General features: G+C 41.6%; 1 protein-coding gene across 1 annotated transcript; it reads right to left on the reverse strand.

Annotated features, from left to right (window-relative positions):
* Window positions 1–2,457, reverse strand: LOC130735982 (uncharacterized). The gene is made up of 3 exons (XM_057587847.1): window positions 766–2,457; window positions 509–604; window positions 1–405 (listed from the first exon to the last, which is right to left on the reverse strand). Exons 1-3 carry the CDS (start codon window positions 2,455–2,457, stop codon window positions 1–3), a joined length of 2,193 nt encoding a protein of 730 aa, XP_057443830.1.
* Between the last annotated feature and the right edge of the window lie 16,646 nt (window positions 2,458–19,103).

Here is a 19,103-nt window from a genome sequence, read left to right on the forward strand (position 1 = left end):
CTACAGCCTCAAGAACTCTGTACCCATTGCATCAGCCAGTAAAAGAGCACTAATGCCTGTAGGCGGAGTAGTCCAAACCTCCATGCCCATAGCTGTCGTGGCTCCTAGCTTAGCCAAGTAATCGGCCGGAGCATTCCCTTCCCGGAGCAAATGGAACCGATGAACCTCCCACTCACGCTGAAGCAAATCTTTGATCCGGCCAAGCACTGACGAGTAGTGATGAAACACAGGATGCGCATGCGCGAGAAGACCCATAGCAGTTTGGGAATCAGACGACAGCTCAACCCTCCTGTATCCAAGCTGCCAACACAGCTCTAGCCCGCGCAAAATTGCTAATAATTCAGCTTTGAGGGAATCAGCAATACCAATACCACTCGCAAATCCACATAACCACAAAGCCATCAGCTGCACAAATAAGGCCACCACACCCAGCTTGGCCTGGATTTCCTATGGAACTTCCATCAACGTTGAGGGACACGAAACCAGCCTGAGTTGCCCGCCAACTGACCCAACGTTGTGGGGGAGATACCCCACTGTTTGCGTAGACTTTTCCAATGACAGTGAGTTGTCCCCAAGCATCTCGAACTATAGGTGCTGCCTCCATCTGCTCCCCGCAAAAACAAGCTTACAACGATGTTTCCAAATCGTCCAGGCAAACACGAGCACCATCGTTAAACCAAAGCCAGTGAACAAATGCCCCGACTCCTTGACAGTATGTAGCGTAAAAAACTGCTGAGGAGTAACCAACGCGGACAAGTGCCATACCTGTCTCGCAGTTGTGCAATCCCGCACACAATGGAAGAAAGTTTCAACCGTTTTACCGCAACCAAGGCACACCGCTGAATCAATTAAAGAGCGATGATGAAGGAGAGCACGAGTAGGAACGGAATCATGAACTGCTTGCCAGACACAAAAACGAATATTATCCGGCACCGGCAACTTCCACACCCACGTCCAGCTGGTCAAAGGACCATTGGGTTGCCGCGAGAGGAGCCAGTCATATCCCCCATGAGCACTATATTGACCTTCAAGTTGATGCTGCCATACAAAGCAGTCTGGGGTTCCATCATCAAGCATAACCTGAATGTAAGAAAGGGTTTGAATAACTTGGTCGGGAAGCATAGTGTACAGCAAGGAGAAATTGCAGGAGCTGGAAGCAAAAACGTCTTTAACAGAAAGCTGGGTGTCATGAATGCTTACAAAAGGGACCAAATTACAAAGCAAACCCAAGGGCGACCAATTAGAATACCAGAACGAAGAAGACCCACATCCAAGTCGAAACACATATCCATCAGCTAGAATAGCCCTAGCCCGCAAAACCGATCTCCAAAAAGGCGAACCTGCAGAGCTCTGGCACGTCAATATATCTCTATCAACATTATATCTAGATCTCACAATCTGCACCCAGAATTTATCTTGCTCATGAAGCAAACTCCACAGATGCTTGCCAAGAAGCGCAACATTATTTAAACGCGCACACCGGATGCCTAAACCACCATGCCGCCTTGGTTTCGCAATTTTCTCCCATACAACAAGAGAGACACCCCGCCTGGTCTCGCTACCCCAAATGAACCGTCTAGCAATGGCATCAATCTGGTCACAAATAGCTTGAGGGAGCCAATTCAATTGCATAACATATACAAGAATTGCAGATATGACAGAACGAACAAGAGTTACCCTTCCCGGTTCGTTCAATAACTTCCCCTTCCAAGCCGCAAGCCTCCGTGTTATTCTTTCCACAATAAAAGTATAATCCTCCTTCTTGACCCTTCCATAAATAATAGGGAATCCTAAATACTTCCCAAGATTGGCAGTGAATGGAATGGACGTGACAACTACAATTCTCTCCTTGAGCCCTTCCGACACATGAAGCGAAGCCATCGCCTTCGACTTTGCCACATTAACTCTCAAACCAGAAGCTCGACAAAATCTCTCCAAGACACCATGAACCACCCTCACCTGGTCTACTTCTGCCTTAGTGAATAATAACACATCATCGGCAAAAAACAAATGTGAAATGGTTGGCCCCCCTTGAGAAATTGCATCTGGCTTCCAATTATTACGACTCACTTCATGTTGGATCATGTGAGCAAGTCGCTCCATACACAGAACGAATAAATACAGAGAGAGAGGGTCCCCTTGCTGGAGTCCCCTTGAAGATCTAAAGGACGGTAAGCGAATCCCATTCCAGAGAATGGAAAGAGAAGCCGACGAAACGCAGTGCATAATCAAAGCATTTATGGAACTAGGGAAACCAAAAGCATTCAAAGTAGCGTGCAAAAAATGCCAGTCCACTCGATCGTAAGCCTTCTCTAGATCAAGCTTGAAGACAACATTCTTATTATTCTTCCGCTTCTGGTTCATAAAATGCACAATCTCTTGAAGAATAATGGCGTTGTCTGTGGTACCCCTCCCTGGAATAAAGCTACTTTGCAGCGGTCCAACTATCTCCTGCATACATGCCGAAGCCGCCGACCAAGCACCTTAGTAATTACCTTATAAATCACGTTACACAAGCTGATCGGCCTCAACTCCCGAAAAGTTGCAAGGACATCCACCTTAGGAATAAGTGCCACAAGAGTTTCTGACACCACCGGATCAAACGTCCCTGTAGCAAACGCGTCCCTCACCAACATCCACACCTTATCACCTACAATATGTCAATAAGTTTTGAAGAAAATCACCTGAAATCCTTTCGGGCCTGGTGCTTTAAATGGCTGCATGGATGCCAATTCGTCCCACACCTCCTCTTTCGTAACTGTTGCGGTCAAGCGACCCAAGTGGTTGAACCCAATCTGAGGGCACTCATACTCACTGACAATAAAAGGTTGAACTTGATCCGTCATGCAAAACAATTCCTTGAAAAATTTCACCACTTCATGCTAAAAAATTTGGTCATCTGTACACTTCTCACCATTCGGTAATGTTAGAGTGTAAGACCCTGAATTAAATAACTAGATTATTGATTTATTTTCGATTTATTAATTTAATTGAGTGTTTATATTCTGTTGTTTTTTGGCAAGTGTTCCATTACAAAACTTTTGACTGTAAGATCGATATGTTTCGCTTTCCGGAAATCCGATAAAGTTAGACTTTATCTCCGCAGGGACTTGCGAGACCCTGAACCGTGTTCGAAGCTCCTTTCGGAGTTTTTGTCCGCGTTGTTTTAATCCTTTCATCTCTATAAATCTTTTCCGTGAATGGAGTTTTCTCATCCGGAGAATATTTCCTTAATCAGTTTTGTGTCAGATTTTGGAGCAGGTCGTTTCCAAAATATTTTCTCTTCAAATGATAATAATCACTATTGTCATTTTCCTATAATTCATACTTAGCTTAAACGCATAATATGACGACGTCATATTTGTTCTAATTGTCTCGCAATTATTCTTTAGCTCTGTTTCTACTCATTTCTTGGTGCATGAATCATTTTATTTTGCTCAAAGTGATTTAAATTTATATTTTATCATTTCATAGAGTTCCTCATAATTTTTGATAGAATAATATATCACTCTTATATTTTTCTCTTAACTCTATGAGCTAAATCATTCAGTGTCCAAATCAATTTGTACCGATTAGTAAATATCTTCTCATTTTTCCTTGGATATCCCTCCTCCACGTCCCACATGTCAAGCTGCCACCAATCAAATTTCCTCCCTCTCATTCTCGTCGACTGTCTTGCTCAATTCTGACTTTTCCTTCTTTCTCTTCATAATTATCTTTCTTCTTCTTCTTCTTCTCTATTTCTATATATATATATATCTCACCATCCTTATCCCCCATCCACTGTCATACTCGACACACCCATCCATTCTCCTTTCTTTCCATTTTCTTTCTTTTGCTGCAGCAGACCCATTTCATTTCCTTATTCATGTTACTTCCTTTCTTTTCTCTTGTTGCCAGGGTACCATTTCTTTTCATTATTCTCTCTAATTATTTTCTTTTCCAACGTGCACCACCAGCACCCATTCCTTTTTCTTCATTTCTTCCATGCCAACTTCATCACCATATATGCTGATTTCTTCTTCTCCATTACGTGCAATCACCAGCCACCAACAACATCATCTTCTTCTTTATTTTCGTGAGCCACCCCCATGAAACAACTATGGCTTCCACCTTGCTTTCCTCTCTTGCAGCAAGTCACCACACCACCATTTCTTTCTCTTGAAGCAAACCACCATCATCTTCATCTTCCAATTTTATGGTAAAGCCTCTTCTCTTTTTTTATCATGTTCTTATGGGTAAAGTTTGAGTTTTGATTTGTTATGCTTTTTCAAAAATGACTTTCATCCAAAATGCTTTTACAAATGTTATTCCCCATCTCCGGATCTATGGATTTCACCGATTAGTTTTCTAAAAAGTTGTTTTTTTGAGTTAAGTGATTTTGAGATTTTAATGATTTTAATTTAAGCCTTGATTATTTATTTTTAAATGTAAAAGAAATGGCTTTGGAAGTGATTTTAGGAAAAAGGAAAATTTATACATGGTTATGTAGATGTGGCCGAGCCTATGACATGTGTTTTGGGTTTGGAAAATCAATTCTGAAACTTGTTTTTGTTTAGTGAAAATCATAAGTTAAGTTTATGGACTAAAAGTTTATTGTGGGAAAACTTTAGGATTAAAGCACAAGAGGCTGAGAAGTTTTGGGTTAAACCGGAGTTTTAAAAGTCTTGGGGTTTGTTTGATAAATTTATAAAAGATTGAGGGTTGAAAAATAACTTACTTTTATGTGAGGACCTTTTCGTGATTATGTGCTTATCAAGGGACTAGGGTTGAATTATTTAAAAGTTGAGGAGTTGTTTGCGAAATGTGTTTTTTTAAGGACCTTTCTTTAAAACTCACAAATATTTTATCTTTGGACTTTAGTCCTTGAAACATAAAGTTTGTGCATTTAGCCTAAGTGAGCTAGAAAGATTGGCTAAGTTTGTTATGAAACTTTAGATGTGACTTTAGAGGCTAAGGTTTAGTATGTGAACTTGTGAAGGGTACGAAGGACGAAAGCACCTTGCGACGAAGCTAAAGAATAGAAGGAAGCGAGCCGACGCGGAAAACAAAGATGTGATAGGATTGGAGTTGCAGTTTAGGAAGAAAATTGGATAAGGTAATGGTAACTCAGTTTTAGCGCGTCTTTGAGTCCTGCCTGCTTTTATCGCACTGCATGCGTGTGAGATGAAGATGTTTATATTGATTGACATTGGATTATGATTATTATGCTTGCAATGTTGTATGCTTGCTTATATTGATTGTTTATGAGGCTTGTGCCAAATGTTTTCTGAAGGCTTCGGCTGAGTAAACTTATTGAGACGTGTGTCTCCGTTTTCTAAGAGGCTTCGGCCGTTTACTGGTTTCTGCCATTACTGCTTTCTAGTGGATATGACATGGTTATTGTTGATACATGACTTGGTTATTGGATTTGGGAGTTGTTGATTGACTTGGCATTTAGGGCTTGAACTTGAAGTGGCAATGTGGTGGTGATTGTCCCGTCTTTTAAGGCGTTATAAAGTGGCGGTGTGGTGGTGATTGTCCCACGTGATTGTCCCGTCTTTTAAGGCGTTATAAAGTGGCGGTGTGGTGGTGATTGTCCCACGTGATTGTAAGACCCTGGATTTTAGAATTAAATAAATAATTAATTTCCAACTCACGCATAGGATTTTGTGTCAACGTGAGGGGAACCTGACTTTCGTTTAATGTTTGGATTTATATTATGAAGAAGAAAGTTCAGTAAAAGGCTAAGGATTGTATTAAGGTCGATAAAAGTTATAGCACGATCAGTATTCGCTTAAACCTAGGACAAGAACCCTAGGAAAAGATCTTCCACCCTTGGAACACTGTAGGAATAAATTCCAAAGATCTTCCACCCTTGGAACACTATGGGAATAAATTCCAAAAATCTTCAAGAGGAATATAAGACTTTCTCTTATTCCTTTCCATAACAAGCGTTTCGATACGAAACCCTGGAATGTACGAACGTCAAATTCCAATACTCGAAAGTTTGCCGAAACCGAATCACTAATAGTTCAAAACCCTGAAATTAACCTACGATGAAGACTTTTTCTATTCGGAGCTTCAAACGAAGATTCCACACGCGCACGCCCACTCTAATCGACGTTCCAAATCTTTCTTCAGAAGGAAGTTTCTGCATCCGAGGTCAAAATCATAAAGTGCATTTTAAGCCGGTAAACATTAAAAAACAAGCCTCGAAAACCAAAAATCATACTGATATTTCTTTGAAGAATTAGAAGATTCAGCGGGAAGAATATCGTGTCTAAAATACGTTGGAATCAGTAGGAAAAATCGGAATCGCGAAATAATCATTTTCTCACGTTTTCAATTTCCTATAAATAGGACTTCAAAAACTAAAAAAAAACACACCATCCTTTTCATTTTCTTTGTTGGCCGTGGGTGAGCTTGAGGGAGAAAGGAGGAAGAGTTTTTTTCCGGTTCTTGCCTGATCGTTGCTCTGTTCGTTGCTACGCGTAGGCCTCAAGGTACTGATGTTATTTCTTTCTTCTGATCTTAAATTCCGTCGCTCTTCGTTATGTCTTTCTGTGCTCCAAGTTTTGAGCTTTTTGTAAAACTGTCCAAATAGGTTGATTTTAGTGTCTAAATATATTCTCTTCGTACCCAAAAGTACTTCTAGCGGATTACATTTTGCCGAATGTCGCCGAAATGCCGCCGGAATTCATTTCTGTAGGAAATACCCATTTTTTGCTAAAGTTCCGTCCTTTGGGCTTAAAACTCTCGACTGAGCTTAGCGTTAGTAGGATTAGTCGTCATAATCGTCGTTGGTGTCGACCCCATCTAATTTGTTTTTCGAAATTCTGATTTTGAGTTTCCGAGCTAAAAATATTGACCAAAATACCCCTGCGACTGTAAGGCCCAAGTTTTAACGCTTTGGATAAGTGAATAAAATAAAAGAGTTATTTGATTAAGATAAATTTGGGAAGGAAAGAGGTTCAGGAAAAGTCCAAGAATGTATCGAAAAACCGAAAGAGTTATAGCACGACTAACATACGCTTAATCCTAGGTCGAAGGTATTAGTGAATAGTTAATTTACGCTTTAGGACTCGATGGAAACTAATTCCAAAAAATCCTCAGAGAAATGTTAGAACTTCTCTTTTCCGTCCTTAAACAACCATTTCGATGCGAAATCCTGGAAAGTACGAACGTCAAATTCCAATTCTCGGAAGTTTGCCGAAACGGAATCCCTGATAGTTCGAAAAACCTAAGATCGACAGACGATGAAGACTTTTTCTATCCGGAAACTCAAATGAAGATTCCACCCGCGTTCTCCTACTTCTCTCATCATTCCTAATCTTTCTTCAGAAGGAAGTTTTCTCATCCGACGATCACTGCAAAAAGTAGTTTTTCGGGATAAACCGACTTACACCGACTTATGCCGATTTTGGATCTTTTGGTTTAATTCCAAGAATCCTGTTTTGAGTTCTGGAATTCTGTCGCCAGAACCTATCTTAGAATGCGCAGAGGAACGCGCAGGAAAAATCGGAATCGCAAAAAAATCATTTTTCCGTTTTTTCCAAAACCTATAAATAGCTTGAAAAATTAGATTTTTTGCAAAAAAACCCATTTTCCCCACCCCCAAAACCGCGAGTTCCTAGAGAGAGAGAGAGATCCAGATCTTCGTCGTTTCTTGCCCGTTTGCTTCACCGATCGTCACTAATCGAAGACCTCGAGGTAGGTAATCTATACTCTCCTTCGAATCGTCGTTTCTGTCCATTTCTCCTGCGACTTTCTGAGTTCAAAATTTTGAGGTTTTTGAAAAACTGTTCAAATCAGCTGATTTCAGCGTCTAAACTTCTTCCCTGCATGCTCCTGAGCGTGTTCTGCGGATTAGATTTTGTCAAATGTCGACGAAATGCCGCCGGGATCAATTTCTACCCTAAATACCCATTTTTCGGCAAAGTCGCAACCTTTACGCTCTAATCTATCGACTTGGCTTAGTGCTAGTAGGATTTGTCGTCATAAACGTCGTTGTGGACGTCCCCATCCAATTTGTTTTTCAAAAATCCAATTTTGAAATTCTGAGCTAAAAATAATGACCAAACTGCCCCTATATCAGTTTTCGATCCGAAAATTTTTCCGAGCTTAGAACCGTCTTAGTTACGGCTTATGTTAACCTAGGAACCAAGTTTGATCGAAGAAAAATCGACCCTCCCAATTAAGGAAAGTGGCCGAGAGCTATACCAAGGGGGGAGGAAATCCGACTTTTTCGAAAACTTGTCTTAACGCGTTAGATTGTCGTACCACAGAGTTTGTAATGTACCGTGTAACCCTAGGACTTATTGCTTGCTGAGTTTCTGACTCAATGTGTTGATTTCTGTGATTTTGGCTTAAGGTTCTTTTGAGGAGTTTCCTGGAGATCAAGGCGAGGAACGTGAAGGAGGTTGTGAGGAAAACGCTGGAGGAGTTACAAGTGAGGGCTACTCTCTGAATTACTAGATAATGCTTTAGGTGTCGATGAAATTCGACTTGATTTATGTGTTATGCACCTAATTGCTAAATGTCTGAAATGATTTCTGAGGCTTCGGCCGAACTTGTTGAGTATTTGATGCCATGATATTGTGTGCTAAATGATTCACATGCTATGTGCTACATGGTTAACTTAGGATGTGTTGGAATATGCTGTTTATGCTTTTGACTGAGCTGTTTTATTTATGCTATTCCACTTATACATGAGATTCTGAGGAGTGAGGATTTTATGAGATTTTGAGAGAGTTTTAAAGGACGAACGAAGTTCGGACCTTGTTATGTTTTAATGGATCGAGACCTTCTCAGGGAATTATTTGAGATTATGGGATCTCTAAAAACTCTTAGGAAGTATTATAAGATTAAAATGAAAACTATTTTATCACGGAAAACTCATAAGACATTAATCAATTTCTAAATCCTTTGAACAATAATGATACCCTTAGATAAGAGCTTAGAGCCTGAATATTAGTTTGGGAAATATGAGAAGTGTCGTCGAGTCCAAGTCTTGAGGAAACTTACAAGTTTCCGAGTATGCTTATACTTTTTCGCTCGATGAGCAGTTTAATGTTTGGCTATCTAAAGTTTAGCCGGGAACTATAAGTTTCCAAGTACTCGGTACCTTTTCGCTCGATGAGCAGTTTGTTGATTGGCTATCTAAAGTTTAGCCGGGAACCATGAGTTCCAAAGTACATTCTTCTTCTTTTGATTAATTCATTTTGTCGCAGAATCGACGTTTGCCTTAGGGTAGGCTTTTTAGAGACAATAAGTTAGCTAGAACACGTGACGACGTGTCGAGTGAGGTCGGAGACGTTGTTTGGCTAATCACTTGCATTCATGCACTCATTTTGAGGTTAATACACGGCGGATTACCGGACCTCGGTGGATTCCAAAATGGTCATAAGACCCGGATTTCCATATTTAGGACACTACGGTGGTCCTTAGTAGCAGACGGAATGGCAGACCTACGGGTTCACTGCTGATCTGACTACTTTTGTGTGGTGTAAGAGGCGCCCGAGCGGAATGGTCCCACTTTGGCCGGTGTTAGGGCTGACTCGATGGTGTCCATCCTTCTTCCGGAATGCATTTTGTTACCCAGCATTGCATTTCATGCAACATACATGCTGACTTAGTTGCTGAGTGTGATTGGTACCTGTTTATCCTACTTGAGGCATGCTAATTCTTATTATTATCTTTATATTCATTGTGATATATGCAACCCTAGGATTTTATCCCTAAACTCTAAGCCTGAGAGGCTAATAATTATTATCCCATATATATATATCTGGCTTTAATATTTATATAATTCTTTGGAGTTGACCCTCGCGTCTTCTATGTGTGTTTGGGCGGACTACGCCTTTGTCAGATGTCCATGGCGGACCGGTTCACGATGGTTCACCCTTCAGGGGAAACTAGGTTGAAGAAGCTTGATCAGGAGGACTACGGTTCAGGGGTGGTCGACCCCGCTGGCCACCGAGCGACTTACTCGAGATGGGATTAGTGTAGGAGTAGAGTCTTAGCTCTGACCGTCATTGTTTCTTTGGGGACAGGGTAGTTTCCCGCCTATAGCTTTTTGTGTGGTTCCTCTACGGGGATCACAGAGAGTTGGTTGGGCTAAGAGGTCTTGCTCTAGGCCATCTGGGCTAACTCATTCTCATTTTGAGGGATAGTGTTGCGGACACTTGACTTTTCTTTTGGTTTGTACTTTTGCCTACGGGCGTTACTCTTTTTCTGTCACCCGTCACTGGAGGTTACTCGTGACGTGGTAGTGTTTAGCGAGGCATGTATATATAGTTGTATAGTAGTTCCTTTTATCTTTTGTTGGGGAGTTTTATTGCTTTCTGTCTTTAGTTATATTGTCGAAAAAAATAATTCACGTTTTTCCGCTTAAAGTATTTTCTTTTGGTTACTAAAGTGACGCCACCGAAATCGGGGTGTTACAGCGACAGTTTTCGATCCGATAATTTTTCTGAGAGTTTCCCTGGCCTAGATATCACCTAAGAATACCTAGGAATTGATTTAGATCGAAGAAAAAGTTCGAAAACCCTATTTTCCATAGTGGCCGAAACCTATTTGCTTGGGTACCGTGTCCAAAAATAATTTTTGGGTCTCTATGACCTGAGCCATTGCGTAGCTCTTTCAATTGTCGAAATTTTGGCGCCGGTTTCGTGTCATTCCGAGTTCTGTAGCTCTAGTTATGCTCATTTTAGCGAATGAAGTCTTCGTCGTCAATTTGTGCTTAAATAGGAACTCTGAAGCTTTAGAGGCTTCCTTTACGATTTCGATTAGTATTAGTAGATCGTGTTGCTCCTAGTGAAGCTTGTGTTGATGATTGTGTTTCCTTGTTCTAGGTTCACTACTTCCATGCCCAACTTCTACTCACGAAGGTAAGGGTAACTCGGTTTTAGCGTGTCTTTGAGTCTTGCCTGATTTATTCGCACTGCATGCGTTTGAGATGAAGATGTTTATATTGATTGGCATTGGATTATGATTATTATGCTTGCTTATATTGATTGTTTCTGAGGCTTGTGTCAAATGTTTTCTGAAGGCTTCGGCCGAGTAAACTTATTGAGACGTGTGTCTCCGTTTTCTGAGAGGCTTCGGCCGTTTTGTAAGGCCCAAGTTTTAACGCTTTGGATAAGTGAATAAAATAAAAGAGTTTATTTGATTAAGATAAATTTGTGAAGGAAAAAGGTTCAGGAAAAGTCCAAGAATTTATCGAAAAACCGATAAGAGTTATAGCACGACTAACATACGCTTAATCCTAAGTCAAAGGTATTAGTGAATAGTTAATTTACGCTTTAGGACACGATGGAAACTAATTCCAAAAATCCTCAGAGAAATGTTAGACATCTCTTTTCCGTCCTTAAACAATTATTTCGATGCGAAATCCTGGAAAGTACGAACGTCAAATTCCAATTCTCGGAAGTTTGCCGAAACGGAATCCCTGATAGTTCGAGAAACCTAAGATCGACAGACAATGAAGACTTTTTCTATTCGGAGCTGCAAATGAAGATTCCACCCGCGTTCTCCTATTTCTCTCGTCATTCCTAATCTTTCTTCAGAAGGAAGTTTTCTCATCCGACGATCACTGCAAAAAGTAGTTTTTCGGGATAAACCGACTTGAACCGACTCACACCGATTTGGTATCATTTGGTTTAATTCCAAGAATCCTGTTTTGAGTTCTGGAATTCTGTCGCCAGAACCTATCTTAGAATGCGCAGAGGAACGCGCAGGAAAAATCGGAATCGCAAAAAAATCATTTTTCCGCATTTTCCAAAACCTATAAATAGCTCAAAAATTAGATTTTTTTATCAAAAACTACCCATTTCCCTCCCCAAACCCGCGAGCATCAAGAGAGAGAGAGAGATCCGGATCTTCGTCGTTTCTTGCCCGTTTGCTTCACCGATCGTCGCTAATCGAAGACCTCGAGGTAGGTAAACTATACTCTCCTTCGAATCGTCGTTTCTGTCTACTTCTCCTACGTCTTTCTGAGTTCAAAATTTTGAGATTTTTGAAAAACTGTTCAAATACGCTGATTTCAGTGTCTAAACTTCTTCCCTGCATGCTCCTGAGCGTGTTCTGCGGATTAGATTTTGTCAAATGTCGACGAAATGCCGCCGGGATCAATTTCTACCTTAAATACCCATTTTTCGGCAAAGTCGCAACCTTTGGGCTGAAATCTATCGACCTGGCTTAGTGCTAGTAGGATTTGTCGTCATAAACGTCGTTGTGGACGTCCTCATCCAATTTGTTTTTCAAAAATCCAATTTTGAAATTTTGAGCTAAAAATAATGACCAAACTACCCCTATATCAGTTTTCGATTCGAAAATTTTTCCGAGCTTAGAACCGTCTTAGTTACAGCTTATGTTAACCTAGGAACCAAGTTTGATCGAAGAAAAATCGACCCTCCCAATTAAAGGAAGTGGCCGAGAGCTATATCAAGGGGGGGGGGGGAAGAATCCGATTTTTCGAAAACTTGTCTTAACGCGTTAGATTGTCGTACCACAGAGGTTGTAGTGTACCGTGTGACCCTAGGACTCTTTGATTGCTGAGTTTCTGACTCTTGGTGTTGATTTCTGTGATTTTTGCTTAAGGTTCTTTTGAGGAGATTCCTGGAGAACAAGGAGAAGAGCGTGAAGGACACTTGGAGGAGGAAGCTGGAAGACCCACCGGTGAGGGCTACTCTCTGAATTACTAGATAATGCTTTAGGGGTCGACAAATTCGACTTGATTTATGTGTTATGCACTAAATTGCTAAATGTCTGAATTGTTCTCTGAGGCTTCGGCCGACCTTGCTGAGTATTTGATGCCATGATATTGTGTGCTAAATGATTCACATGCTACGTGCTACATGGTTAACTTAGGATGTGTTGGAATATGCTGTTTATGCTTTTGACTGAGCTGTTTTATTTATGCTATTCCACTTGTACCTGAGATTCTGAGGAGTGAGGATTACGGGCAGGTCATGCCAAATTTTTATGAGATTTTGAGAGAGTTTTAAAGGACGAACGGAGTTCGGACCTTGTTATGTTTTAATGGATCGAGACCTTCTCAGGGAATTATTTGAGATTATGGGATCTCTGAAAACTCTTAGGAAGTATTATAAGATTAAAATGAAAACTATTTTATCACGGAAAACTCATAAGACATTAATCAATTTCTAAATCCTTTGAACAATAATAATACCCTTAGATAAGAGCTTAGAGCCTGAATATTAGTTTGGGAAATATGAGAAGTGTCGTCGAGTCCACGTTATGAGGAAATATACAAGTCTTCGAGTATGTTGAAACTCTTTTGCTCGATGAGCAGGTTATTATTTGGCTATCTAAAGTTTAGCTCAAGTACAAATCGTACTCTTTCGCTCGATGAGCAGTTTAATGTTTGGCTATCTAAAGTTTAGCTGGAGACTATAAGTTTCCAAGTACTTCGGTACCTTTTCGCTCGATGAGCAGTTTATTGATTGGCTATCTAAAGTTTAGCCGGGAACCATGAGTTCCAAAGTATCTTCTTCTTCTTTTGATTAATTCATTTTGTCGCAGAATCGACATTTGCCTTAGGGTATTTTTTTTAGAGACTTTAAGTTATTTAGAACACGTGGCGACGTGTCGGGTGAGGTCGGAGACGTTGTTTGGCTAATCACTTGCATTCATGCACTCATTTTGAGGTTAATACACGGCGTGATACCGGACCTCGGTGGATTCCAAAATGGTCATAAGACCCGGATTTCCATATTTAGTGTAACACCCCGATTTCGGTGGCGTCACTTTAGTAACCAAAATAAACTTAATGCGGAAAAACGTGAATATTTTTTTTTCTCGATAATAACTAAGACAAGACTGAATTAAATAAAACCCAACAATAACGATAATCAGAACTAATATACAATAAATAAACAGCCCCCGCTGTAGTAGTAACCTCGTCACGAGTAACCTCCAGTGACGGAAAGAAAAGTGCAACGCCCGTAGGCAATATATACAAACCAAATGAAAAGGGTGAAGTGCCCGCAACACCATCCCTCAAAACTGAGAATCAGCTGACCCAATGGCCTGAAAATAAGACTTCCTAAGTCCAACCAACTCTCTGTGATTCCCGTAAGGAAACCACACAAAAAGCTATAGGCGGATCTACCCTGTCCCCTAAGTAACAAATGAAGCAAGACTGTCAGAGCTAAAACTCTACTCCTACACTAATCCTAACTCGAGGAGCTCATACCAACACTCAAAACTATGTGCTAGCATGATCGTCGTCTGAATCAGAATCCAGAACGACCAAGTCTACTAACCCTATCCGTCCTCCCCTCGCAACCGCAGTGCGCTCCGATGCTGGACTCACGGGCTTAGGGCCCGAACCCTGATCATCGATGATCGCAACGGTGGGTGCACTAGACCCTGCCGAAGGCACTCCCACTGGAATCTCCTCTGAGGGATCCTCCTCGTCTGAAGACAATGGTGGTGGTGGTGGTCCTCCAAGTCCTGGTCCACAGTGAACGCCCGGTGGCAAGTTGAAGCTGATAGAGCATCGCCTCAACACTCCTGACCTCAGAAGTCCTCCGCTATCCACGTGATCCTCCATGATGCGCCCCGAATACGTCGCTCGATGGCTCGCGGGGTCAACCACCCACGACCCGGGGTCGTCCTGATCGATCATCTCATACCTAATCCCCCCCGAAGGGTGGACCATGGTGTACCAATCCGCAATATTCATCTGACAAAAGGCGTTGTCCGCCAAAACACACACAGAAGACGCGAGGGTCAACTCTAAAGAACTATGTAGATAATAAACCCAATAGGTACAAATAATAGATAGCCACTTAGGCTTATAACTAGAGATATCATTCCTAGGGTTGCATGTTCCACAAAATCATAACGACAATAATAACAATTAGCATGTTCCAAGTAAGTTTATCAAATAGCAACCACACTCATCAACTAAGTCAGTATGCATGTTGCGTGATATGTATGCAGGTTAACCCAGTCAACCAATATGCAATCCGGAACGGATGGACATCAACGGATCAGCCCTTCACCAGCCTCGGTGGTGCCATTTCGGCCCGCGTGCCTCTTACTCCAACAACAACGGTAGTCAGATCAGCCGTAACCCGTAGGTCTGCCATTTCGGTCTGCTACAAGAGACGTCTACAGACGCTCTATCACGGAAATCCGGGTCTTATGACCATTTTGGAATCCGACGAGGTCCAGAGTACGTCCTGTGTTAATACCCCATTAATGTTGCATGAATGCAGGATGATTAGTCAAACAACGTCTCCGTCCTCACTCGACACGTCGCCACGTGTTCTAGGTAAATTAAAGTCTCTAAAATCTTACCCTAAGGCAAAGTCGAATCTGCGACAAAAGACACACTTCACAACACACATAGCTGCTCCAACAGCACAAGAGTATCACATACTCGGGAACTAACGGTTCCCCGGACTTATCCCCAGGATAGCCCCACAACATAGCTGCTCCAACAGCACAACAACAAACGCTGCTCCAACAGCACAACAACCAACGCTGCTCCAACAGCACAACAACAAACGCTGCTCCAACAGCACAACAACGACATACTCAACACTTGGATCCGACGACACTCCTCGTTTTTCCAAAACTAAGATTTGACTTCCAATGCCTTCCTTCGAGGTTATTATCATTACTTAAAGATTTAGAGGTTATTTAAGGTCTTATGAGTTTTCTTTATAAAATAGATTCCATTTTGTCTTATCGCAAGTCTTATACATTCACAGGATCTACCAATCCCAAGTCGCTTCCAGAGGATGTCTCGATCCACTAAACAAAATCAAGGCCCGAACCTCGTTCGTCCTATCAAACTTTCTCAAAACTCTCAAAATAAAATCGGCATGACCTGCCCGCTATCCTCACCATTCAGAATCTCAGATTCCAGTACAGAGCATATTTAAATCATCACAATCAACAACATGTCGTATATCAATAAATCGCATCATAAACACTTAGCACTTAGCATATAAAGCATGCACCACACATCCTAGATTACCCACATAGCACATAGCATGTAAGTCAATCTCAAAAACATTCAGTAGATGAATCATCTACATTGTCAGCCGAAGCCTCAGAAAACATTTTCCAATCACACACAATTCCAGTGCATAAACAGTAAACAATGTCGAAACATCGACCCTAAGCATTAACTAGAGATTCAGTGAGAAGCCCTCACCTGAAAGTTCTCCAGAATGATCAACTAGTGCTTCCTCGCACTCAAAGTGTTGGTCCTCGGGGAAATCCTCGAAAGCACCTTTACAATAAAATCACAGAATACTATCAGAATCTATCGGAAACTAAGCTATCGATACTTACTAAGGTTACTCGAAGTAATCTATACCCTAAGGTACGATAAACTAGCGCGAAAGGACAAGTTTTCGGAAAAGGAAATTTCCTCCTCCCCCTCTAATAGGGCTCGGCCACTTTGGTTAATTATGGGGCTCGATTTTTCTTCGATCAAACTTGGTTCCTATGCTTTCATAAGCCGTAACTAAGGGTATTCTGAACTCGGAAAAATTATCGGATCAAAAACTGTCGCAGGGGTATTTTGGTCATGATTTTTAACTTAGGATTTTCAAAACTGAAATCCCAAAAATAAAATTTTGCAGGGACGTCACCAACGACGTTTATGACAACTAATCCTACTAGCACTAAGCTAAGGCGATAGTTTTCAGCCTAAAGGTTGAAGCTTTACACCAAAAACTCCAAAAATGGGTATTTTAGGTTCAAATTGATTCCGGCGGAATTCCGGCGACATAACGGAAAATCTAATCCGGCAGAAGTGATCTTGGGCACATATAGAAGAGGTTTAGAATCAGAAATGAAAGATTCAGGATAGTTTTGCAAAAACCCATAAACTATCCACTCAGAAAACTCTACAGAAAAGCTATGGAAAAAGCGATCAGAGGTAGGGATTAGCGACTATACCTCGAAACCTTGAAGCAGCAACTGATTAATCAACGATCAAGCAAGGATTGAACAAAATCTCTTCTCCTCCTCTCCTTAGCAAACTCGCGGCCTCCTTGGGAAGAAATGGGTAAGATATTTGTTTTTTTCTCGAATCTGATTTTTCCGGCGTCATTCTCCGTGAATTAATAGATATGTTTTGGCGAAAGAATTCCAAAACTAAGATGAGGTCTCTTTGTATTTTTTTGCAACTAAAGCATAGTCGGTATAAAACTATTTTACCCGATAAGTTGCTTTTTGCATCGAAAGTCAGAATAGAAAACTTCCTTCGGAAGAAAGATTGAAATCATCAAGAGAAATGGGTGTACGCGTGTAGAATATTCATTTGAAGCTCTGAATAGATAAAGTCCCCATAGTCGGGTGATTCTAGGGTTTTGAAATACCAGGGTTTCGGTTTCGGCAAACTTCCGATGATTGGAATCGGACGTTCGTAGATCCTAGAGTTTCGCCTCGAAACGATTGTGATATATGGAAAAAGAGAAGTTCTAACATTTCTCTGAAGATTTTTGGAATTAACTGCCATCGTGCCTAAAAGTGAAAATTAGCTATATACTAGGGTTTCTGACCTAGGTTTAAGCGTAAAACGTTCGTGCTATAACTTTTATCGATCATAATGCAATCCTTGAACTTTTCCTGAACTTTCTCCTTCATAAATATATTTCATTTAATAAACTTTCGTTCAGGTTTCCCTTCACATTACATCAACCCTAATCGTGAATAAGAAGTTTATTCACTTAGCATGAACTTAAAAACTCGGGCCTTACATTTAGGACACTACGGTGGTCCTCAGTAGCAGACGGAATGGCAGACCTACGGGTTCACTGCTGATCTGACTACTTTTGTGTGGTGTAAGAGACACGCGAGCAGGAAGGTACCCACCGTGGCTGGTGTTAGGGCCGCCTCGTTGATGTCCATCCTTCTTCCGGAATGCATTTTGTTACCCAGCATTGCATTTCATGCAACATACATGCTGACTTAGTTGCTGAGTGTGATTGGTACCTGTTTATCATATTTGAGGCATGCTAATTGTTATTATGATTTCTTATATTCATTATGATACTTGCAACCCTAGGAAGTCATCCCTAAAATTTATAAGCCTGAGAGGCAAATATTTATTATCCTATATTATATCTGGTTTTATTATTTATATAATTCTTTGGAGTTGACCCTCGCGTCTGCTGTGTGTGTTTGGGCGGACTACGCCATTTGTCAGATGAGTATGGCGGATTGGTTTACGATGGTCAGCCCCTCGGGGGGGGACCAGGTACGAGATGCTTGATCAGGACGACCCAGGTGCATGGGTGGTCGACCCCATAGGCCACCGTGCGACCTACACCGGTCGGATCATGGAGGACCGTGTTGACCGATTCGGACGCTTGACGGAGGGGGTGATGAGGAGACACATAGTGAGCTTCAACCTGCCGCCTGGTGTGCATTGTGGACCCGGCCTGGGAGGACCACCACCACCATCATCTTCGGATGATGAGGACCCCTCTGAGGAGGTGCCAGTGGGTGGGTTCTCGACGGAGTCTAGTCCGTCTGTAGCTGCTGTCATCGAGGATCTTGTTCCGGGCCCCGAGCCCAATAGGCCAGTGCAGGAGCGCATCAGGGTGGACAGAGAGGGTAGTGTTGTGTATGTCGACCTAGTCGTTCTGGATGCACATTCGGACGACGACCGCGCTAGCATGTAGGATCGAGTGTTAGTGTGGGCTCCTCGAGTGGGGATTAGTGTAGGAGTAGTGTCGATGCTCTGACCGTCATGCTTTCAGTTTTGGGACAGGGTAGTTTTCCCGCCGGTAGCTTTTTGTGTGGTTTTCTTATGAAGATCACAGAGAGCTGGTTGGACTTAGGGGTCTTTTCTCAGGCCACTGGGCCAATTCGTTCTCAGTTTTGAGGTTTAGTGTTGCGGACACAGGTTACCTTGGTTTGTACATATTGCCTTCGGGCGTTACTTTCTTCCGTCACCCGTCGCTTGAGGTTACTCGCGATGTGGCTGGTACTAGTGTGGGCATGTATATATTTATGTAGATGTATATTAGTTTTCTTTTACCTTTCGTCAAGAAGTTTATTTTCTTTCAGTCTTTCATTTTATTATCAAAAAAAAAAAAAATTCATGTTTTTCCGCTTAAGTTATT

This window comes from Lotus japonicus, chromosome 1, assembly GCF_012489685.1.
Source record: "Lotus japonicus ecotype B-129 chromosome 1, LjGifu_v1.2".
Lineage (NCBI taxonomy): Eukaryota > Viridiplantae > Streptophyta > Magnoliopsida > Fabales > Fabaceae > Lotus > Lotus japonicus.